Below are 23,517 nucleotides of genomic sequence, written 5' to 3' on the forward strand. Positions count from 1 at the left end.
GTGCCTTCCCGATTTTCAAAGCCGACCGATTTGTCTAAGCAATCCCACAATTGAGGCACTTACACTTATAGACACTTTTATATTTCTAAAGGTCTTTTTTGTAGCAATACCATCCACACTGCATTACATTAAAGATCTTATAACATTATTATTACTACTCCACACTCCACATACTCTCTGCAGAATATCAATGGCAGGGCACTTGAGGTTTAATCTATTAAAATCTTTATATAAAACCATGATCGTGACCGTGAACCATGAATACTCAACAAGAATGGAAGTCTTTCAGAAGACGCAATAATAACAGTGACATGTCTATTTTTCTGGAAAGAGCTGATACACCATTTAGAATCAAAAAGTCCTGCACAGTACATTCCAATTGGGGGGCCGAAGATTGTACACTCAATGGCAGACATAACTTTGCTACAGCTGTACCAGCACAGAGTGGATAGCACTTTAATACCACTTTACCCCCAATCTTGGGTACCGTATCAGGCCAGAGAGATACTTTGGGTCCCTCACTTTAATTGCTATACGGATCTACAGATATCACCTAGTGTGGATGGTGCTGGAGTACAGAGCCAAAACAACAAATACTGTGTCACTGTCAAAATACCAATACCAAGTGGCAATTACTCTCCAAGGATCCTTGAGTGCCATTGTATTTTGTATTTCGTACATCTCTTCTAAAATTATTGTTTACACAAGAAAATGTTAGACATTCAAAACAACCACCAACATGTATCTGAGTTTGCCTAAGGTCAACAGCACTCTTATGTCTGCATTTGCAGCATCTGAAAAACAACTATAAAAATATTGCTCATGGACATATCAGATGATTCAATGTCACTAGTACAAACAGGACATATCAGATGATTCAATGTCACTGGAACAAACAGTCTCTTTCACTCAGTGGCCTTGGCATTTTCAGGAAAATTAAAGACTACTGTCATCACCTGATCATCACATTACTCCAAAATAAGGCAAAAACTAGAAAAGATGGTATGTATTTATTGAGGACGTTGCTTGGCAAAGTCAAGAAAGTTTAGAAGGATCAACTATATTACCATTAAGATATTAAAAAAAGTATATGTCTGGGGTCAGATATGACCCCAGTTGGTCACTGGAGGGTTAGAAAAATGTGTTAATTAAAGGCATTAGTTAACACATTTTTTTGTCAGGGCCGTTGAGCCGGGTTTGGGATAAAGTGGGGGATTTGAACCCGGAACCTTTCGCAATCCCAAACCAGAGCCATACCCCTAGATGTAGGTTGTAGGTTTATTAGTGTTGAGGAACTGCCAGCATCTCACCCGCATTATTCTCCCTGTCTCAGCAGAGGCTCGTGTTGCTATGGAGACCAGTGCCACGCAAGGCCAGAGAAAGTGATCACTAACAACTGCATCTCCTTCAGAGAAACACTGGACTCCATGAGCAGAGAGGAATAAGACTACATCTGCAATCTCAACCTCTCCATTTACCAGCCCTTATTGTGAATGTATAAAAATGCAAATAAAGCCTTTGAAGGTTTCTTTTAAAAGCTATCAAATGTGTAAAATGACCTTGTAGACTGAAATCGATCAGATTCAGTCGGTGAATGTTAAAACACTGTGGCGAGTCCTTCGATGAAACAAGTTTCATAATTGAAATTGTTCAACGAGTCAACAGTTTTAGTCTACAATTACAGCAGTTGTTTGTATTTTCAGACTAGAAAGATGTCAACTTGCAGGTTAGTTAATATTGTACATGGCACTAATATCAAATTAAGCAAATAATAACTGAACTAACATAGTACAACTATTAAGGCACTTGTTGTAAAACTAGATGCAAAATAGAATCAAGTTCTCACTTTTTCACTTCTTGAACGTAATCAACATTTCTGTCAAAGAGGTGAGTCACAGAGGCTTTGATGGCCTCATGCTTGAAGGAGGATGCCGTGCCAAAGACCGTGATGCCGGGTACAGTGGAGCAGAGTTGAGCAACTGCCTGTCCCTGGAAAAAACAACAACAAACACAAGCAGTTTCATCATCACTGCTCATGTGCTGTGTGTATGAGTGTGTGCTCACACTGTAACATCACCTTAGAACATACAAGCCCTGTTTACGCATTCGTGCTGTACAGCCTGCCGTGCTGTACAGTGTCTAGATCTGTGCTCTAGTCTGTCAAGGGCATAACACTACCTCCACCATGTTTCACAGATGAGCAGGGTGCTTTGGATCATGAGCAGCTTCTTTCTTTCTCCATACATTTCTCTATTTATCACTTTGGCAGTTCAATCAGGTTGTTTAAACAACACCTCTCATTAAGACGTAAGCATAAGCAGAACCCTAGCTTTTTTCAATTGACTTTTTAGTTCATTCTAACCTGGCCATAGTGGTTTGGATCTGGCGATGACCCCTCAGATTATGATGCATGCTGCAGTCTTCCCTTTATAGTAGTTTTTTTTTATATCTATGCCTACATATTGTTCTTGATCTGCATGACAGTTGAAAATGGGTTTTCTTTGGCCATCCTCTACAGTGGTCTTCCATGGTCTACCAGGTAGTTTGCTAATGCTGAGCTAACCAGTTTATTCTTGCCTCTTTACAATGTATCAAACAGTTGAGTTTGACACAGCCAATGTTTCTGATCAATTTATTCTGATTTTTCAGCCTTGTGATAGCCTGCTTTAGACATTGACATGTTGAGAGACAACAGCAGCAAAAACGCACGGCTGGCCAAGAAACAGCTGAGCAGCCAATTGTACAGTACAATTACTTTTGCGACCCTAAAATGGGCTGTATAAAATGTATAACATTTTATAGAATGTATATAAAGGGCTGTAATTCCTACATGGATCACCTGATATAGATATAAATACCCTACAATTAAATCTTGACAGTCATATAAAATCATATTCATTGTTTTATTTCAAATCCAATGTGCTGGACTACAGAGCCAAAACTACACAAAAGGTGTCGTGTCACTATCCAAATACATATGCAGGGCACTGTACTTTACTACCTTGACAAATTGAGTGTTACATTTCCATGTGCATGTGTGTGAGAGACAGATGGAGAGGGAGAGAGAGAGAGAGAGAGAGAGAAAGAGAGAGAAATGTCAGTTTGCCATTGTCTGCTTTGGTCTCAATCACCGTAATAGCCTAATGCATAAGAGCATCAATTATGTCTATTTAAATTCATATGGGCTGTCTCTTTGACAGTGAGCTGTAAAGATAGTGAGACCGTAAACAGGTAATGGCACTATCTATAGTAACATCAGCAATAGAAATGTCATGTCTTCGACCTCCTTCACACCACCCTGGCTTTCTTAAAAGGCTGACGTACCACACCCCCTCCAGCTGAATGGACCAACACAGACATGCCTTCTCTGAGATTGGCGACCTCAAACAGCATCATGTAGGCGGCCACAAAGTTCATGGAGAAAGCAGCGGCTTCTGGAAACGTCATGTCATCTGGGATCGTGTAGACAAAATCCAGAGGCGTGCAGACAACCTCCGCCCAGGCATTGTAATTCACAAAGGCCATTACCCGATCCCCTATCTGAAACCAGAAGAGCCATTTAGCCATCACTTGTGAGTAAAGCAGTCCACAGTATTCAGGAATGAATCTGTCCATTTCACAACCATTTGTAACTGTTGTTTGAAGGATCTCTTCTGGTAAAACAACACATAAATATGTTAGCATGTGCTGACAAAATTAAAGGAAATCTGCTGCTGTAAATTTGTGTATAAGCCTTTTATTTAATTTAATTAAATAAATTTAAAAATGTTTTAATTTTATTTAATTAGAAACAATTTAACCTGAAAAATGTCTGCTTACCATCATTACCATTTTTCTTCACTGTCTGCACATACAGTACAGTAACTCAAAGCAAAACACCAATGGACCCCTGTCATAACCTGCCACATACTGTATGTTTGTCTGACTAAAATTTGCTGAATCAAATTAAGAGAGCAATGTTCTTATCACTGTTACATTAGTCCAATAATTATTATGCACATGATCTATTTCAGCAGCCATGGGGAATTTCAAATGTTTGCAGTCTGGCATCTTGTTAGTTTTCTATTTCTCAACGACTGCACTGCCTGCCAAGTGCCTACAATGGTCCAGTATGTCTGTAAGGTCCAGCCTACACTCATGGTGCGAGCCTTTACCAACTGAGCCAAATAGGAGCCACTTATCCAGGAAGCTTTTCAAGTTAAAAACAGCACTGAATTCCTTCTGTCACCAACGTGCCCCATGTGAAAATGGCTTTAATAAGAGGCTGGCCCTTGCCCTAGCTCTGACAGGCTGCGTTACGGTTGCAAATGACTGACGAAGATTACGCTGCCTTCTAATGTTTGAGACTAATGAATCACTGCTGTTTAGCCTGTGACCTCCTCTACAGTGGCATTCTGAGTTTCTCTCATCAACCTTCAGGATCAAAGCAGGAGTGGGAGAAGGAGAAGGAGCACTCAGTTCCTGACTCCTTTTTGTGATGGCAAGTGACTAGAAACGGGCTGATTTTAGGTGAGGAATTTCAATCAAAATCCTGTGGATCAACCATGGCGGTGGAAGGGTGTTCCATAAGAATACATTGCAATACATTTGATTTGATTCAATAACAACTTTTATGTTATTTTTCTGCAATTTGGCCCATTGACTTCCTGGCTTTGAACAAAAATGTTTAGTAACCAGGAAGCCAGGTGTCCAGACTTGACCTGCCATGTCTATCATTTAATCAAGTAAAAATGTAACCTCTTTCTTAAGGTATCATCCATATAGCACATTGTATAAAAGCATTAGTTGTTCTGATTAATATACTAAGTCCTTGGATATGAATTTGGAACATTAATTCATAGCAGGGATAGCTATGTTACTAGACATAATATAGCCTTAAGAGGTAAGCTTTGCAATCAATTCAGCTGGCTCAATCACCAAATGTAAACTGGGTGATCAGACTGTAATGTAATCTTAAACAAAGAAGAGTATATTGGTCATAAAGAGGTTTAAAACAGACAATTTGTCAACATGCTTTGATGCCATGAAGCAATTGTCTGGATTGAAGAAGAGCAGTTGAAATTTTTACAGTCGTAACAAGCTGAAAAAAAATTGAACACATTTTATATGTACACTGTACCATGTCATGCTAAATAAGATTTCCCTGTTTTAATCAAGTACCAGAAGCTGCTATGGTACATGGTCACACCATTAGAATTAAGGCTAAAGAAGCATAGGTTTACATTATAAGAAAGTGGAAATAATTAAAAGTATTCCAAGAATGGCATCAGGCCTCAATTCAGCTGAACGTGTCTCACTGGCCAGTTTTCCTAATGTGTTTTCATCCCATGATGATCAGGCTACTGACCCTTTCATCAGTGTATAGACTATTTATTCACAGCTTGTTATCCTCTCCAGATCAAATCATATGGTTGAGTGACTGATAAAGCACCAAATCAATCTCGGTTTTTCAAACATCCCCCTTTCCAATTATTAAACTGCTAATGAAATGTCTCCATTTCAAACCCTGAAGTTTGAAGACTGAAGTTCCAAGAAGAAAGTCATATTTCAGGTGACAATATGGTATTTTGTATAGGCCGTGTAACTATTCAGTGTAAACTGAAAAATTAAAAAATGTGTCAAAAAATATCTTTACATTTAATTTCAGATGTCCACTTGAACTTGCTCAGATCATAGCTGGATTTCACTGACCTCAAATCCTTTTGTGTTTTCTCCCATTGCTTCCACTATTCCAGCACATTCAAACCCAGGGACAAGTGGAGTCTTTGGTGGATTATCAATATTCCCTTGCCGCACCATCAGGTCTAGGAAGTTCAAACCACTGCAAAAAAAAAAAAAAACGTACTGAAAATGTCTCATGATATAGATCCCCAAAACAGTGGCTACTATATGGAGAATTTTTCATGAACATCTCAATGTATACCGTTACTGTACCATTAGAGAACAAAGCCAGTCTTGAAATGAAAATGAAAATCATTTACCACAGTGCTCAAGATATGTGCTACAGTACAACATTATAAACTGTAAGTTGTTTGCAGAATATGGAACTTATCAGTAACTGGCAAACTGTGACTGAAAACTCCTTGAAAGACGGGTGGATAGAACAAACAGCACAATTCAAAATCAGTTGAATTAGTCACCTGCTCAGCGTTCATTATGTCATTCACATCATAACAATGGGGCAGCACAGACTGCTGATAGTCAACCCAGAGATTATCATGCATTCCTGTAAGAAGTTACACTTCTCAAGGACACTTTAATTCACAAGGAAAATGTGAGGTAAAACATGCACAAGCAATGACTCTCTCTCTAATAAAGAAATAGTCGACCAACCACCAGACCTTTCATTACCAGAGAGTCAATTATATCCTAGATTTCACTGATTCAATCCAGATTTTTCTAAGAGAACCGGCGTGTGGGAGGGAAGAACCACAACAACTATTGGATTTTGGTGTATGACCAGTCTCCATCCACACACCATCTTTTCCTCAGGACGAGTGTTCAAAATGTTCAAAATGAGTGTAAGCTATGCACACTATGCTGCAATCTCATGATCATTTGCTCAATTTGTCAATGTGTTTGTGACTATCCATATTCAATCAAATCAACCATAATTAAAATGAATTGAAGAACTACAGTACCTATCGTTTTATATACATTTGGTCTTAGATGTTTATTTTTTTGCTTTCTGTATTAGAGATTTCCCAACAAATTTGAGATTTCGAAACATAAATTTTCCAAAAAATGTAATGTTACAGTAATCTTTTTGCATTTTGTTAATACAAGTAACATATAAAGTAATAGACCACTTTTCACATAAAACTTTTTCAATGCTGTCATTTATTTATATATTTAGAGCCTTTAATTTCATTATTTTTGAAAGCATCTCAGCTGTGAAGATCGTTTTTACAGGTGTCTAAGACTTTTGCACAGAGCTGCACATTTAGTTCAGTTTAACCAATCCAATGCAAACCAATAACACTTATTAATGATGCTATTGGGTATTTATTAGACTTATTTTTAGGACTTATTGGTCTTCTGCTGCTGTAGCCCATCAACTTCAAGGTTCCACAAGGTTCCGCAGAGATGGTCTTCTGAATACCATTGTTGTAAAGCATGGTTATTTGAGTTACTGTCACGTTCCTGTCAGCTTCGACTAGTCTGGCCATTTACCTCTGGCCTCTCTCATGAACAAAGTGTTTCCACCCACAGAACTGCAGCTCACTGCATGTTTAATTTTTTTGTACCATTCTCTGTAAACTTTACATTTTATGCATGAAAATAGAGATCAGTAGTTTCTGAGATACTCAAACCATACAGGGTCTGGCACCCACAATCATTCCATGGTCAAAGTCACTTAGATGACATTTCTTCCCCATTCTGATTTGGTCACAACAACAATAGAACCTCTAGACCATGTTTGTATGCTTGTATGCATTGAGTTGCTGTCACATGATTTGCTGATTTGAATTAATGAGCTGGTGTACAGGTCTAACCTCACCTCCTGGATGGTGCCTTATCTGTTTCTAAACTGCAATATTACACATGAATATGAATGATGTTCTACCCCTACCTTTACCAAGCAGTGCACAATATAATTGGGGAGGGGGCTCAGGATGTGTGTGTGTGTGTGTGTGTGTGTGTGTGTCGTGGAGAGGCAATGTGCCTGGGGGTTGGGGGAGGGCTGCATGCTGCTTCCTTGCTGAAAAAGTGCAGTGATTCTTTTTTCCCCAGAAAAATGTTTGCCCTCATGAAACCCCCACCCCAACCGCAATGCACACTGTCCTATTATAGTAGGCTACGACAACTATAATCATAAACCCAAATCAATGTAATCATCTCTAGACATTCACCGACTCCAGCCTTGATGCTAGAACAATGTTGTACTTAAACTCAACGTAGGGTAGCCTACTGAAAATCCAAAATAACGGAAAATGTAAAAGACCAGCCTGTAAGTACCCTATTGCGTTCTTTTGACGTTGCGGTGTTATTTTTATTTTATTTTATTCTTGTTAACACAGCATCCAAGCGACGTAAAGAGCACCTGCATCCTTTTCGTTCTCACAAAATTCCAGTAGGCTATTGTGCGGGCACACAATGCACACTTATTAAATATTTTTCAGCGTAGTTGGCGGTGTGTTATTTGGCCAAAGCACATAGTTTTATCTGGGCTTACAGTTTCAACTGTAGGATGCTTAAATATTGCCGTTTGTTGCGGTAATATCGTTTGATTCTGTTTACAGTCCATATAAGATATTTTAACTGGAAACGACCATTATTAAATCACCGGCGACGTGTTTTCGTCATAAAAAGTGGCTATCAGTTAAAACACACCTTAGAAACAGAAACCGCAGAAGACACAATTTTCCACCTACAAGTAGGGGCCTACGAACACACTAACACGAATTTAGCTACCGGAGTATGTATTTAAATCGGGTTAATGATGGGTAGAACACATGCATGCGTGCAAAACTCCGCTGAGCTAAATAGTCAGTAGGCAACTATGTGGCAACTAACTGATAATCAACATGTGGAAAAGTTCTAAATGGGAATGTATCCTCTCTAACATTCTACATCAGAAGTAGACGAGATCACTTTTACGTTTGCGAAGTCAGAAGATGGTGATGATGATGATAGCGACAGAATACGTTACCATGCTTTGACGCGGATTTTGACTTCCCCTTCCTGCGGTTCAGGCATTGCTTTCTTGGCTACTCGGAGTTTGTTGAGACCACCGAATCCAGTCAACACCACCGCTCTCATTTCTTTGGTGTCCACTGCAGACAGCACACTTCCATGCTCTTTCATACCATTCTCCTCTATCATCTGTTCAGTTTCCTCGGTGATAGACGCTCCCTCCTTTGCCATTTCTATAGGTGTAATACAATGCCAAAACGATGCTCAAAAACAGAACGATGTCCTTCCTCTACTCCACCTCCCTGGCGCGCAGCACTTGGAGTGCGTTGCGTTGCCTCCCCTCAGTACGACAGGCGAAAGCTTGTGGTCACGGTTGAGCAGAGCAGCCCCCACCTCCGTTCTACATTATTATAAATTGTAGTCTTCTGACTACGTTTGAAAGGTGGCACATATTATTACAATAAATAAATAAATAAATAAATAAATAAATAAACAGCTGTGTAATATATTACACAGTTTATTTATTTATTTATTGAAATAATATTACCCAGCTTAAAATTTCAGCTAAGACCAGCACGGATTCCAAGGGGGTTTAACCTGCGTTTTGACAATTTCGAGTGGTCAGTGCTGGTCTGCCGCTGGTCAAAGGTGGTCAAGCTGTTAGAGTACCCTGATGGACAAACTGTTGGACTTGCTGACTATAAGCTGGGTTAGCTAGAAGACAGCTGGTAGACCAGATAAAGCCATCATTGAGAACACAGTTTAAACCATAGACTGGTGGACACTGGGATTTTCAGCAGGGCAGGTACAGTACTAGAAAATAAAATAAAATACATGATTAACGACTAAAATCACCATAACACTAGCCAAGCCAGAGCAGTCTTCATGTTTAATTTATCATTCATAAACAGCAGCTAAATTAATATGTTCATTATGATGACTCCAGCTCTGAATCACAATTAATAATTAGGCTCAAACAAGTTGTGCACAAAATTCAAAACAGTATTTGACTTGTTGGAAAGGCCAATTTGCCAACCATACACACATAAGCACCCATGCATGCATACACACACACACACACGCACACACACACACACACACACACATACACAGAGTTTGAAAACTGTTTGACTGAAACTAGGGTTGCCAATTTTGGTCAGTTGGTTGGAGTGAGAACCAGGAGAGGGGATTGGGAAATTTCTTGAGGGAGCATGGGAGCATGAGATTAAGACTCAACTTGTGGGTCTCATGCCAGCCAGATGCTGGCAACCTTGTTTAAACTTCCCTCTACTGCAGATTCTTACTGAACATAAAAAAGGAATATTGCTTGAACTGAATGCCACTCATTGTCTGACATATTGAATGTACATTCAATGGTAATAGTTAAATCAAATCCAAATCCAAAGCCTCCTTCCTGTTTTTCTATATACAGTATCACACAGATTTGATTCAGGTCTTTAGACTAAATGTAATATTAGACAAAGGGAAACCGAACAAAACACATTAAAAAAAAATCATAATGAAAAAGATGATCAAACACCCATATCACCCATTTGAAAAGGTGTCCCCTGTCACTCCAAACACTTTATTATTTTCCTTTCAGCCATTCACATGTAGACTTGCTTTAGTGATTTGGATCATCTTGCTGCATAACCCAATTATGACTCAGCTTCAGCTCCAGCTCACAGACAGATGACCAGACATTGTCCTTTAAGGAAACCCCTGGCATTCGGATAATTCTTACTTAATTTACTTATCAGACTATGAATAAATAAATAAAAACATTCTTATTTTTCCCTTAAGTTTTTATTTTATTTACCGCTCCCCGTTGCTGCATTACAAGTGCCAATTTGCAGTCACAAGCAAGACAGATACTGTAGGTAAAAATCTAGCTATATTGTGAAATGGCGCATATTCTACCTCACCAGTTTGAGCCTGAATATTAGCAAAGAAATAGAATAGGAGTCAGGTAGTGAATTAAATTGCTTTAGAAAGCAAATTAAACACGACTCAAAATGACATGACTCATGCAGGGAATGCAGATTGGTGCCATTGTGCTTGTTTGTGGATGCCAACAAAGTTCCTGGCATTTGTTGCCAGGAACTACACTTTCTTTCGAACACAATTGGAGGTTAGTAAAGCTGTTATTTGATTCAAAGCTCTTGAAACTGTCTTTATTCTGACAAAGAACGATCCTGCCTTATTCATCCTTATAAGCTTGTTTACATACAATCCTCAGAAGACTGTTCACCATCAAACCCATCCAAAAGTTCTTATGCAATTGTTCCTTTGCCTTTTTGGTGATCGTACTTATAGTAGTGATCACATGGAAACTCGCCTTTAGTAGACTATTATCCCAAAAGTCTTTGGGATCATCCAAGTGCCATCCATCCATCCATTATCTTAACCTGCTTATCCTGAACAGGGTCGCAGGGGGGCTGGAGCCTAACCCAGCATACATTGGGCGAAAGGCAGGAATACACCCTGGACAGGTTGCCAGTCCATCGCAGGGCACACACACCATTCACTCACACACTCATACCCATGGGCAATTTAGACTCTCCAATCAGCCTAACCTGCATGTCTTTGGACTGTGGGAGGAGTACCCGGAGGAAACCCACGCGACACGGGGAGAACATGCAAACCAGGACCTCCTTGCTGTGAGGCGGCAGTGCTACCCTCTACACCATCTGTGCCGCCCTTCATCCCAGTCTCTTTCTAATTATGGAGTCATGAACACTGAGCTTAGCTGAGGTTAGAGAGGCCTGCACTTTTTTGGATGTTTTTCAGGGAGCTTTCGTGACCTCCTGGATGAGTTGTCACTGCACCCTGGGAAAAGGTTCACAAGTGTTCTTTTTGGAGATAATTACTCTCATTGTCCCTTTACCTTTCCAGACTGATATATTTCAAGATTACTTATCTAATCTCTTCTGGAATTTTCATGATGGCATACTGTGCTTGTACAAACTTTGTGGGGACTACTCCATCCAAGTGGTACTGGCATTTTAGGCATGGTTGACAGGTCAGGCTAGTGGTTGTAGAAGTCTACACGTGACTGTTGGCACTAAGCAGGCCAGTGGGGCTAATTACAACACCGGGGAGGTACATGTGCTACATGCATTCTGTGCATGAGGTGTCCTGTGCATGAGGCACATCAGTTGGAACATTCACTGAAATTCAGTTGATTTGCACTGACCACTCACTCATTTTGCACCCTGATGGTAGGGTGCAATATGAGTGAGGTTTAGATTCAACAGAGCTGGCTGCAATCAAGCCGGGCTGTGTTCACTTAGCTGAATCTAAGTATCAATTAAATGTGATGAATTGCTTGACTGAGTAACTAAGGGGGCAATTACTCTTTCATGTAGGTGACATGGGTGTTTGATAACTTTTTCATTAAATGAATCAAATAACAATTTTAAAAATTTGTTATGAGTTTACTTCCTTTTCCTTTGTCTAATATTACATTTTGTCTCAAAATTGTAAACCATTCAGTGTGACAATAATACAATAGATCAGGAAAGGGGCAAATACTTTTTCACAGTACTGTATACTTTATCTGTGTTGTAAGTAAATGTTACGGCTACATGCTGCATCTTACCGCTACTGCAGCAAACCACAATTATACTGTTAAGTTAGCCACCCCACAGCAATATTAAGCGTAGCTGTCTGGTGATGTAGTTTCCATGGTTACCCTATTAGTTACACAAACAGGGAGCAAGGTGCATCACCATCATGGCGAAGACATGGCGAAGTTCAAATGCACATGAAAATCTACCCCTTAATACTAAATCAATTATGCTACAACATAAAGTCAGCAGACAGGTTCACAAAAGAAGAACAAAAGAACTGGTTGAGGGAACACATAACGTACCCATGCATACCCATAAATAAACAGACTATAGGCATGTCTGGTCTGAGACAATGTTTTATAGAAATACTGATTCATACAAACATTAATAACAATAATAGTTTTATCCTATTCCAACAAGATTTGCAGTTTTAGTTAATTCTGTTCATTCTGACTGAAGGATTTTCTTTCCCTTTTCTCCTACTCCTTTTTATTTTTGAGAATTTAACCTTTATCTTTCTGTTCACTAGTACATGCAGTGTTTCAACATTGCAAAATCGGATTAAAATTCTGGATTAAAATATAAAATTAGCTGTCCATTAACACAGCCATGCGCAACGCTAAGCCAATCACAATCTGCTGATGTGGAATTTAAGATTTTGCTGGAAATAAGGAAATTTGTCTTCACCAACAATGGTGATTTCAAACGCAGGCTTTCTTCTGAATGCTAGAACCGCAGTAAATATCGCCAGCATGGCTGTCAGTCCCCATATTGTGTGCACCTTTCCAGAATCGGAATCCCGGTATAGGAAACTGTGCATTTCCCCACCATTCACAGGGTAGGAGGAGTGGCCTGACTGGTTTAGAAAATAGTCCAATGCGACAGTGAAGACATCGCTCACTTCTGCTGGATTGGGCTGGGCCTTGAAAGAATCTTCAACGAATGCCACCACTGGAGTCACCAGAATACCACTCTTAAGAGGACAGGACACAACAGATGTTAGAGAAGATCTTACATCACCTCTGGTAAATAAATGTGGGCATATGGATCAAAGATCTATTTCATATTCCCCTGCATACCAAAACCATGAGATACCATCCATCAAGACATTCAAAATAATGATATTAATAAGCCTTAGCTGTATGTTGAGTTGGAAGAGTTCAGCCATGTAAATGAATGGGCTCTAAGGGGGAAAAAATCACTATGCAACATCTGCATGTAAAACTAAGAAAGGCATTGTTCTCATTTTTAAAAGTTTGTATGATTATACATTGCATCATAATCATTAGAATATATGAACTAGGGCATGTAATTCACTACTTACCATGTACAGTGGGTACCATAATTATTTGCACCCCTGACTGGCACTGCACAAAAAATACCTTCAAAAATTATTATATACTCAAAAATGCCAACATGTGAGAAACACTGTACTTTATAAGTATTTCAATGGAACCAACCAAAATCAAACTCAAGGTTCCAGAATTATTGCCATCGCTGGTTTACTTGGTGCATCCACTTCTGGCAAGGAGAGCAGCATGGAGTATTTTCCTGTAATGCTTGACAAGGTTAAGGAACACATTTGGAGGGATTTTGGACAAATCCTCTCTGCAGATCCTTGCATGGTCCTTCACATTCTTGTGTTTGCACATATCAACTGCCCTCTTCAGTTCAGCCCACAGTTTTTTGATTGAATTGAGGTCCGGAGCCTATGATTTTGTTGTCACAGAACCATTTCTGTGTGGATTTTGAGGTATGCTGCATTTGTGCATTCAGGAGTGCCAATCATTCTGGAACCCACTGTATCTCCCAATTCAGAAGCTACATTTCTGCAATAAAGCTATTTTTATTTTTTTTAAACTACAATACACATAAGGACCAGTAACCTTATCACCATGATCAGCCTAAACAGTTCAAATAGAAGATCAAAATCAGGACATGTTTTTCAGTCAAGAGTGTTCAATTATATTCAGAATGTGGCCAAAACCAAATGTACCTTTGTCATTATTGGAGAAAGCCTGCAAACCACCTCCACTTGATCTGGAGTGAGGCCTATTTCCTCTTTAGCCTCCCGCAGAGCAGTGTCTATATTGTTGCGGTCCTGGGGGTCATATTTGCCTCCTGGAAAGCAAACCTCCCCTGCACTGCTTCTCAGCTTAGACAAAAGTAGAAGGAAGTTGGAAGTTTGGAGAATGACATCCAAAAACAATTGTCAACTTTGATTCAAAATTTTCTTCAAATTACTGGAAAGAGGAAACTGGTACTTATACAATTAGAAGGCCATATCCCATTAAAATAGAGAATAATACATCTTTGAATGGGAGTTCCAGTAAATGCAGTGTGACTGACATTACTGTGACACTTTATTATTGGTCCACTTAGAATAAACAGTCCAAAAGTAACACTTTGCATATCTATGCTGGCAATGTCAGTCAGTTGGGTGAGATAGGAATTCTAAATTATACTGAGTTGTCACGTATTTAAAAAGAATTGTGGATATTTTGCGATTGACATTACAACAAACGTGACTGACGTTACATGTGACTGAAGTTACAGATGTTTTGTTTCCACATAACCTCAAGTAAGAGAATTCTGAAAGACACATCTAGATTTTAAAGTTTGTTTTCTGGACAACCATGTCAGCCGTCTTCCCCATGATTGCCCGACCAAATATTGAGTGCATAAATGAACATACTTTTCAGAAGGTCGACATTTCTGTATTATAAATCCTTTTCTTTCTTTTTTTGATTGGTCTTATGTAATATTGTAATATCTTGAGATAATGTATTTTTGATTTTCATGAGCTGTAAGCCGTAATCATCAAGATTAAAACAAAAAATGTCTTAAAATATTTCACGTGCAATGAATCTAGAATATATGAAAGTTTCACTTTTTTAATGACATTACGGGGAAAAAATCCCCGAATAAATTAACGACGTAGCGTTAAGTAAATTAGGCTAGCCTGGTCACGAAATCTTTTAATTTACCCCTTGCTCAAGATAAATATATGAGTTAATTAGTCCTGCATAGGTGTCTGTGAAACATTTCCAGGGAGCAATTAAAGTCATTTATAAAAAAACAATATTAGCTATTTAGTGTACTGACCTCCAATGACCGAACAGTCATAAGTACATGCATTTCTCCATTTTTCGTCAACAATGGTATCAAGACAGACGCTTTTGGTAGTTCTACATCAGAGGATGTGTTTCCAATTTCGTAGAGCTTCAGATTATTTTTGATCATTTCTTTAATGGCAGCCATTTGGCTGTCGTTAAACATATGTTCATAAATGTAGGATTAAACGTCGCCTTCTGTACCAAATTAAGCTAGCATTAGCTAGCTAACGTTACCAAATTTGTCTTGAAGATATCGCCCTCTTTACACAACGTGCATAATCTAACAACGTTAGCTTTGATACACAGTATCTGACTTGAAAATAATAATTAAAGGTAACCTGTAAACATTTACATTTTGTGAGTTCAGCGCGAACGTTAGCTACAAAGCCATTCTCGAATTTATGCACTTCCGCACTTTGTCGCCACAGAATGTGTTTGACACTCAGGAATGAGGACCGGAAACACAAATAATCGCAGATAAAGATGATATAAACTGTCAAACTAGTCAAACGTCATACGAGTCAAACATATTACTAGCAGAGATTGTGGGTTAAACCAAGATGTAAACGTTAGTTTGCAAGTTTATAGTCATGTCATACCTCATGTAACAAATTCGCAAGCCGATTACACGTTCTTGAATTTTCTCGACAATCTTTGTCAAACTTTAGCTCTGAGGAAGAAAGTACGCGGTACTGAGAGATAAATCTTCGTCGGTTTTCTGTGCATACGAACTACAACATCACGTATTGGAAATGATATTCAGGTTTAATTGGGAATCAGTGTTTACCAAATAAATATAACTCAGTTCTCCAGTTCTCGTGATCAGAATGTTTAACTCCACATAAAAATGACTTTATGCTGTTTATGTATTTAAGAAAAGTAGGTATATGTATAATAATATAATGGCCTAAAGATCTTGATAAGTTTACACTGAAAGTTAAAAAAATAATTTAAAAAACATTTTCAAATTTTGAATAACATTTTCAAAGGGTATTATATACACCTTTCAACCCATGACTGATATCTGAGGCAATCAAAACATTTTAATTTTTGCAATGGCTGTAATTGTTTTTTTATGCTGTAGGTGGAGTTTGATACCATAAAATCAAGTTTAAGCGCTGGATTCCTGGGCAAGGTTTCATCCCATCTGTTGTGCTGCAGTTTGCCTTTTGAGGAATCCCTAAATTAATTTTTTTTTTAAAAACCCTAAGCAGGTGGATACCACCACCTGGGAGGGTGAGCCTGCAGACCACGCACTTCAGTCTACAGTGCACCCATCTTTTCACGAATGGGGCATAACCACAACTAATTATCACTTAAACTTATAATTAGTTTAATTCAATAGTTCAATAAGGGGCTCTACTCTTTGCACTTTACTTTGTATACTAATGCTAAAGACCAGAGGAGATGCCAAAGGGGATGTCATAACATTAGTTATGGCAAATCCTGCCAAATTTCTGGACATTTATGTTATTATACAGTTTTACATTTAGAAGAACAAATAGGCTGGCTAACTTTGTGCCTGTCTTTAGCCCTTGCCACTGCACATGTTTTCCGCCATACACATTTTCAATGCAATGTAGCTAGACATTTTTTGTATTCTTATTTTGAATTGCCTTCATTACTTTAATGTCACTGTTATGGTCGAGAATACGGCATATAAACTGCAAAAGTAAGGACTGATGACAAAGGTCAAGATTTGAAAAGCTGGAGAATAAATTACTATTCATTTCCCCCATAACCAATGGTGGCGCTGTTCTCATACTCTGAGAGCTTTTTGTGTTCTCTGAAGTGTTGCTTATATCTACGGCCTCCACTGTCTGATTGTGGCTGGCATCCATTCTCATTTAGCTAACATAACGTTATGAAAAATATCCAATACAATATAAAGAGATAACGTAGTTAGCTAGAAGTAATTGGTCGTTTTCAGAAAACGTCCACACACTACATTTGAAGAGTAACGTTACAGGTAAATAGCAATACGAGCTGGCTAATTCACTGTGTCCAGCCAGCGAGCTAATTTGGCCCAGATAGCTGGCTAACCAGCTAGTAAGAAACTTGGCTAACTTCGAAGATGAGACGAAAATTGAGTTAGCTATTGTTAGCTTACAAACTACTTTTCCAAGTACCTAGCTAATGGTAATAATATGTATCTTGCTCGCTGTCATGTGTTGTTAACATGATGTTGGTAGTTTGAGAAGAGAACGTGTCTAATGCATGTTGGTCGACCATACGTCGAACATTAGAAACTGCTTGCTTGCTGGGTAGTAAATAGTGTAAGTTTACAGTTAGTAATTAGTCGTATGGATTGACATAGCTGACATTAGGTAGCCAACGTCACGCTAGCCAGTTTGCACGTTGTCTAGCATGTTGGCTATCAAGTTAAACTAGCATAAAAAAACTTCATGTCACGTACGGTTAATGTTATTTCATTATGGCTTGTCACAGATAACTGAATGGCAATGTTTTTAATATTTATTATCAACTGGTGTAATGGTGTCTCGTATTGATTAATATTTTGACCTATTTACCATTAAGACACTATTATGTTGTTTTAACGACTATTATGTTATTATACTTGCATCTTTTATATTCCCTTAAAACATGCCACATTGTCCCTGCCCTTGTTCAGATGTTTTTTTTAATTGGCATATGAAAAACTATTGGCTTGTTGGATAAAGTCCCTCTTTTTTTAAAATAGAATCCTTAATGGCTTGGTGGCATAACTAAAAGTGTCATGGCACTCAGAAAAAAGTTTCAAGTATCTTGGAAAGAAGTATTGGGCTTATGCTTAAGTAAAATATTTGAATACAGAAGTTGTTGGGTAGTGATTGCTACAACTGCATTTTAAATGTAGTAGCTAAATCGGTAACCCACTAATACTGTTTTTATACAGTAATTTCAGTGGTATAGATTTATTGGCAGAAAAACGGTAGTCGTGAGATGTTTTACATTCTCCATCAAATGTTTTTACTGTGGCACCATTTTATTATTGTTTGTCAGCAGGTGGCTAAAATGGAGTCATGTGATGATGGAGGAGCACTCAACGTAGGGGGTTCGTCGGGAGAGGAGAACTACTTCCTTGGATACACTTTCACCGATCGCTCGCACTCTTCTCGGGTCGTAAAGAGCATCATGGACCTGTGTCTGGAGGATGGACTTTTTGCCGATGTGAATGTCATGGTAGACGGAAAGGAGTTTCAGCTGCACAGGTTGGTGCTGTCAGCCCAGAGTTGTTTCTTTCGTTCTATGTTTACCTCCAATCTGAAGGAGGCGCATAACCGAAGTATTGAACTTAAGGATGTGAGTGCCCCAGTATTTCAGTTGTTGGTGGACTACATTTACCATGGCACTATCAAGCTGCGGGTGGAGGACTTGCAGGACACCTATGAATTGGCTGACATGTACCAACTGACCGCCCTTTTTGAAGAGTGTTCCCGCTTTCTCTCACGCACTGTGGAGGTGAAGAACTGCCTGCAGGTATTTTTTTAGCAATGACATTTGCAATTTTATTTTCAGTATAAAAGACCCTGGTACATGATGATGATAAATTACATCCCACAGATGCCTCAGTCATTTGAATGGTGTAAATAAAGCTATTGCAAACACATATCTATTTTGGGGGTGGATGTAGCCTGTAGCCTAGTGGCTAAGGTACATGACTGGGACCCGGTGTTGGTGGTTCAAGCCCCGGTGTAGCGACGATAAGATACACGCAGCTATTGGGTCCTTGAGCTAGGCCCTTAACCCCACACAGTTCATCTTTAAATTATTCTAGTTCAGAAAATGAAAATCATTTTAGGTTGAATATTTTACTGTGGAAATGGCAAGATATAAGCATGCTTAAACATAAATTAGCTTACCAGAAGTGGAAACCAGGTGAGGTGATCTTTTTCAGATGTTTTGATATTTCTCATTGTGTTGTGCTCTGTCTCTTTAGGTCATGTGGTTAGCAGATCGGCATAGTGACCAGGAACTCTACACAGCTGCCAAGCATTGTGCCAAAGTCCACTTGGTTCAGTTGCACCAGACAGAAGAGTTTCTTAACCTGCCCCTCCGTCTGCTAACGGACATAATTAAAGGTGTGTTCTGTGCTGATTACTACATGCTGTAAGTTTGATAATGATGAGCAAAATTTGACTTCCTCTGTTAACTTCATTCTGTTCTGTCATTCGTTGCTTCTCTGTGCCTTTGAATTCATCATTTGGCAATCATTTTAAGATTGCTATGCTGTGTAAAAAAATATTTATATAATGACAATTAATTTTTTAAATTGTGAAATTTTTTTAAACTTAATTTTAGAATAAAAATAAAAATAATTTGGTGCCTAACGTGGGGCTGAGTTATTCCTTTTCCACCTCCACTTGGGGTGTCCATTGTCTGCAGCCACAGTGTAGACGTGTGGGTCTCCTCTGAAACTCGTGCTGTCATCGTCTGCGTCTTTACCCACTGCAGACCACAGTTAGACAAGTCGGGAGAGTGTTGACTTGTGGGTCTCCTCTGAAACTTGTGGTGTCACCGGATGCTTCTGTACCAGAGGAAGACCTTTTATAAGCGGCTTTGACTGCAATCAACTTGTGCCTGATCAGGGAACACTAGATAGCCATGGTCACTAAACCCTGTCCTGTTGAATGCTCCCATATATTGGGCTGCAATGATAATATTGCGATGGACATAATTTATTTTCGGTAGGTAACTGTATGTAATTGGTTTGAATGACTGTTTTGGCCAGTACAGATGAGCCTTCAGTCATAGCATTGTAGCTCATGTTAAAGAATACAGGACCCTGTGAATCTAATGCTGCGTTGCTGGGGAAACTAGTGTATTATTATTGTGTTTTTGAGGGGGAGAATAGGAACAAATATGGTATGAATTTCAAATTAGGGCTCATTCAACAGTTGTAATGTTCATTTGGGTGTTATGTTCTTTGTTTCTGTTTTTGTTGAATGGATAGGGCATTGTGAATTGCTATTGTCACTGCAATGAAATGCAGATGGAATCATTTTTGTGCAAATAACTTGAAGTCTGAATGTTAGCATTACTACTGTGTTGTTGTTGGATAAAGTATGGTTTCATTGTTTTTACATTTCTTCAATTTCAGATGGCGTTCCAAGCTCTCAGAATCCTACTGTGGCCATTGATTCCTGGATAAATTACAATAAAGTGGAGCGACAGGAGTTTTTGAATATTCTCCAGGATAGCCTAAAGGTACATTGGCTTACCAGAAATCACAGCTTTTGTGTTTATAACAAGTCTTTGTCCTGAGGGGCTTCTGTTCAGGGAGTGTATGGTGTGCACACTGAAGGCAATGATTCACATCAATACTGCACAGTGATGCAGCTGTGAGTCCTGTGGACTACTTCATTTTTTATCTCCCATTTGATTACCTTTTATTCCCATTTCTCTCACAGCAGAACTGTGTGATATGCAGAGCATTAAATAGTTTTAGTTTCTTTGCACATGAAAATAGCTGCAGTTCCTTGAACAGGCTAAAATGTTTCAATACACTTTGCCTTTCCAAACCGTGCTTATTTTGATGAATACCTTCTAAATGTGAGGTGAGGTCCACTTGTAAAAATGGAAAGGCTGAGCTGCTGTCTTGGGCCCGTCTCCTCCTGCAGGAGATCGGTGAGAATGTGCACATCTACCTGATCGGGAAGGAGGAGACGCGCACGCACTCGCTGGCCGTGTCCCTGCACTGCGACGAGGACGACTCCATCAGCGTGAGCGGCCAGAACAGCCTGTGCCACCAGATCACGGCGGCCTGCAAACACGGCGGGGACCTGTACGTGGTGGGCGGCTCCATCCCCCGCCGCATGTGGAAGTGCAACATGCACACCATGGACTGGGACCGCTGCGCCCCGCTGCCCCGCGACCGGCTGCAGCACACGCTGGTCTCCGTGCCCACCGAGGACGCCATCTACTCCCTGGGCGGCAAGACCCTGCAGGACACCCTGTCCAACGCCGTCATCTACTACACCGTGCCGGGCAACGTCTGGACCGAGACCAGCCAGCTGGACACGGCCGTGTCCGGAGCCGCCGGCGTCAACCTGGACGGCACCATCTACCTTCTGGGCGGGGAGGAGAACGACATGGATTTCTTCACCAAACCCTCCCGGATCATCCAGTGCTTCGACACGGTCTCGCAGAAGTGCCACACGAAGCCATACATGCTGCCCTTTGCAGGCTGCATGCACGCCACTGCCCACAAGGACCTGATTTTTGTGGTGGCCGAAGGCGACTCGCTGGTCTGTTACAACCCCCTGCTGGACAGCTTCACGCGCCTGCGCTTTCCTGAGGTGTGGAGCTGTGTGCCGTCCCTGTGGAAGGTGGCTAGCTGCAACGGCTGCATCTACGTCTTCCGGGACAAGTGTAAAAAAGGCGACGCTAACACTCTTAAGTTCAACCCCGCCACCTCTGTGGTTTCCGTCATCAAGGGTCTCAAGATTCTCCTCACAAACTGGCAGTTTGTCCTAGCTTGATTGATCACTGAACATCCTTTCAAGTGAAAGCTTTATTTCAACTCGATAGCATTGAGCTTGTGGCTTACAGGGAGATTGGTGTCCTTCTGAAGTTCAATGACCATTGTATCAACAGCAGTGCTTAGACATTGGGGAAAGTGTATAGGTTGTTTTGTTTATTTAATCTTTTGATTTACATTCAGTCTCCGTAATCATGTTACTATCAAGTTACTCGGTACGCAATGGAAGTCAGCATGTAGGATTAATATATCAGGCAACAACAGATTTGTTTCTTACCATGCACTAGTGGTTTCATATCATCAATGGAGATTGTTGTCATAACATTGGTGTGGATATTGGATGAGGAAGGTATCTAGCTCTGTTTTCAACAGGCACTCCACCTTTTCAACATCATGTTTTTTATTATTACTAATGTGAAAATGTGAACTTGAAATTGAAATGTCACATTTTACCAAAAAAACAGGATCTTAAAAAAAGTAAAAGGGACGTAGCTTAGTGAGTTTGTTAAAGAATAATGTTGGGAAAATCAACAGTATTTATGAAGAATATGAACACTGATGAGACAAGAATCTGTTTTGATAGCTGTGCAAAGCTAACTGTGTTTGTGTTGTTCAGAAAGTTGTGATGAACATTCCCTGATACTGCTGCATTAGCTGCTGGCAATTTAAACTAAAGTCCATACAAGTACGATGGAGCCAATTCTTTATATTTGTGGATTTTGGCTTTGCAGTTACAAACATTGCTGTGTTCTGACTAACCTCCATTCCCAGTGCATTCATTTGAAGTTCTGTGGTGTATCTATGTGTAAATAAATGTGCGTGCGTGCGTGCGTGCACACTGGCTTCTTTATATAAAAATATATCGGCTTTATTTTTCAGGACAAGTTTCCTTGTAATGCTCAAACATCAATGATGTCTGTCAATGTCTTGAATGTTAATGGGCAAACAGACTGCATTAGTATGCAGCAGTGCAGTAAAAATAATTCCAACTGATAATCAAACAATAATAAATCATCAAACCATTCCTTGTCATATCCCTTGGCAATGTGAGTTTTGAATAATTCATTTTACAAGGTTTTTTTTTTTTCCAGTTTTTATTAAATGGTGTTCTTTGGTTTCATTCTGTGAAAATTACAGCAATTCTAGGAGTTTGATTGCCTTTGGAGTCTGTCGTTTGCATCTGTTGACATGAGAACTAGAGTTGTGCCTATGAAAGTAAAGGAAGCTAGTATGGGGCTTTAGCTCCGGAGGTAAGAGCAGTCCCCGACCTAAATGTGTCAAAGTGTCCTTGAGCAAGAAACATAATCTCCAAATGCTCCTGTCGAGCTGGTCGGTGCCTTGCATGGCAAGACTATCACCGTTGGTGTGTGTGCACGTGCGTGCGTGCATTGTAAAGCGCTTTGGATCATTTTGCATGAGTCTGGGAAATAAGAAAAAAACAGATATTGGAAAAACTAAAGGCTTATCAAAATAAACGTTATCATTTAGAAGAAAGCCTTTATGTTTGGGATCATTGTGTATGTTTGGGGTCATTGTCTTGCTGTTCCACCATCAGTGACATTAGCTAGCTTGGTAATGTAGCTACAGATATATTTGATAAAAATAAATAAAAATTTAAAAAACTGCCTCCAAAGAGGTATGTACACATCATCTTTGATTGGCTGAGCTGAACTGACTTATTGTTTACAGTCTTGGAGGCTGCAGCTGCCTT

At 39.6% G+C, this 23,517-nt stretch overlaps 3 protein-coding genes across 4 annotated transcripts in view; 1 reads left to right on the forward strand and 2 right to left on the reverse strand.

Annotated features, from left to right (window-relative positions):
- Positions 1-8,971, reverse strand: part of LOC133131121 (synaptic vesicle membrane protein VAT-1 homolog-like) — a 33,205-nt gene extending 24,234 nt beyond the window's left edge. The window contains exons 1-4 of the mRNA XM_061246278.1: positions 8,654-8,971; positions 5,692-5,821; positions 3,325-3,540; positions 1,847-1,989 (exon numbers count right to left, since the gene is read on the reverse strand). Coding sequence (XP_061102262.1) covers positions 1,847-1,989; positions 3,325-3,540; positions 5,692-5,821; positions 8,654-8,868 — 704 coding nt within the window. The 5' untranslated portion in view covers positions 8,869-8,971. The remainder of the gene's footprint in view (positions 1-1,846; positions 1,990-3,324; positions 3,541-5,691; positions 5,822-8,653) is intronic.
- Positions 8,972-12,053: 3,082 nt separating this feature from the next.
- nudt7 (nudix (nucleoside diphosphate linked moiety X)-type motif 7) lies at positions 12,054-15,788 on the reverse strand. The gene is made up of 3 exons (XM_061245782.1): positions 15,315-15,788; positions 14,206-14,364; positions 12,054-13,182 (listed from the first exon to the last, which is right to left on the reverse strand). The coding sequence occupies exons 1-3, from the start codon at positions 15,486-15,488 to the stop codon at positions 12,838-12,840; spliced, it is 678 nt and encodes a 225-aa protein (XP_061101766.1). The 5' UTR covers positions 15,489-15,788; the 3' UTR covers positions 12,054-12,837.
- A 1,324-nt stretch (positions 15,789-17,112) lies between these two features.
- kbtbd4 (kelch repeat and BTB (POZ) domain containing 4) lies at positions 17,113-22,840 on the forward strand. Of its 2 annotated transcripts, none has more exons than XM_061246074.1 (5): positions 17,113-17,294; positions 18,329-18,805; positions 19,266-19,407; positions 20,427-20,533; positions 20,947-22,840. In XM_061246074.1, exons 2-5 carry the CDS (start codon positions 18,341-18,343, stop codon positions 21,805-21,807), a joined length of 1,575 nt encoding a protein of 524 aa, XP_061102058.1. In that variant the 5' UTR covers positions 17,113-17,294; positions 18,329-18,340; the 3' UTR covers positions 21,808-22,840. The 2 variants fall into 2 exon arrangements, with proteins under 2 accessions (XP_061102058.1, XP_061102059.1); XM_061246075.1 differs by having other exon boundaries at positions 18,332-18,805.
- Positions 22,841-23,517: the final 677 nt, after the last annotated feature.

This window comes from Conger conger, chromosome 6 (assembly GCF_963514075.1).
Source record: "Conger conger chromosome 6, fConCon1.1, whole genome shotgun sequence".
NCBI classification, from domain to species: Eukaryota; Metazoa; Chordata; class Actinopteri; order Anguilliformes; family Congridae; genus Conger; species Conger conger.

Bases quoted from the DNA above. Each gene is read 5' to 3' on its own strand.
- nudt7 (XM_061245782.1), bottom strand. From the start codon at position 15,488: ATGTTTAACGACAGCCAAATGGCTGCCATTAAAGAAATGATCAAAAAT. The intron at 14,365-15,314 runs GTCAGTACACTA...CTTTTGTCTAAG, and splicing joins TGACTGTTCGGTCATTGGAG to CTGAGAAGCAGTGCAGGGGA. The intron at 13,183-14,205 runs GTACATTTGGTT...TGTCCTCTTAAG, and splicing joins TTTCTCCAATAATGACAAAG to AGTGGTATTCTGGTGACTCC.
- kbtbd4 (XM_061246074.1), top strand. From the start codon at position 18,341: ATGGAGTCATGTGATGATGGAGGAGCACTCAACGTAGGGGGTTCGTCG. The intron at 18,806-19,265 runs GTATTTTTTTAG...CTGTCTCTTTAG, and splicing joins AGGTGAAGAACTGCCTGCAG to GTCATGTGGTTAGCAGATCG. The intron at 19,408-20,426 runs GTGTGTTCTGTG...CTTCAATTTCAG, and splicing joins GCTAACGGACATAATTAAAG to ATGGCGTTCCAAGCTCTCAG.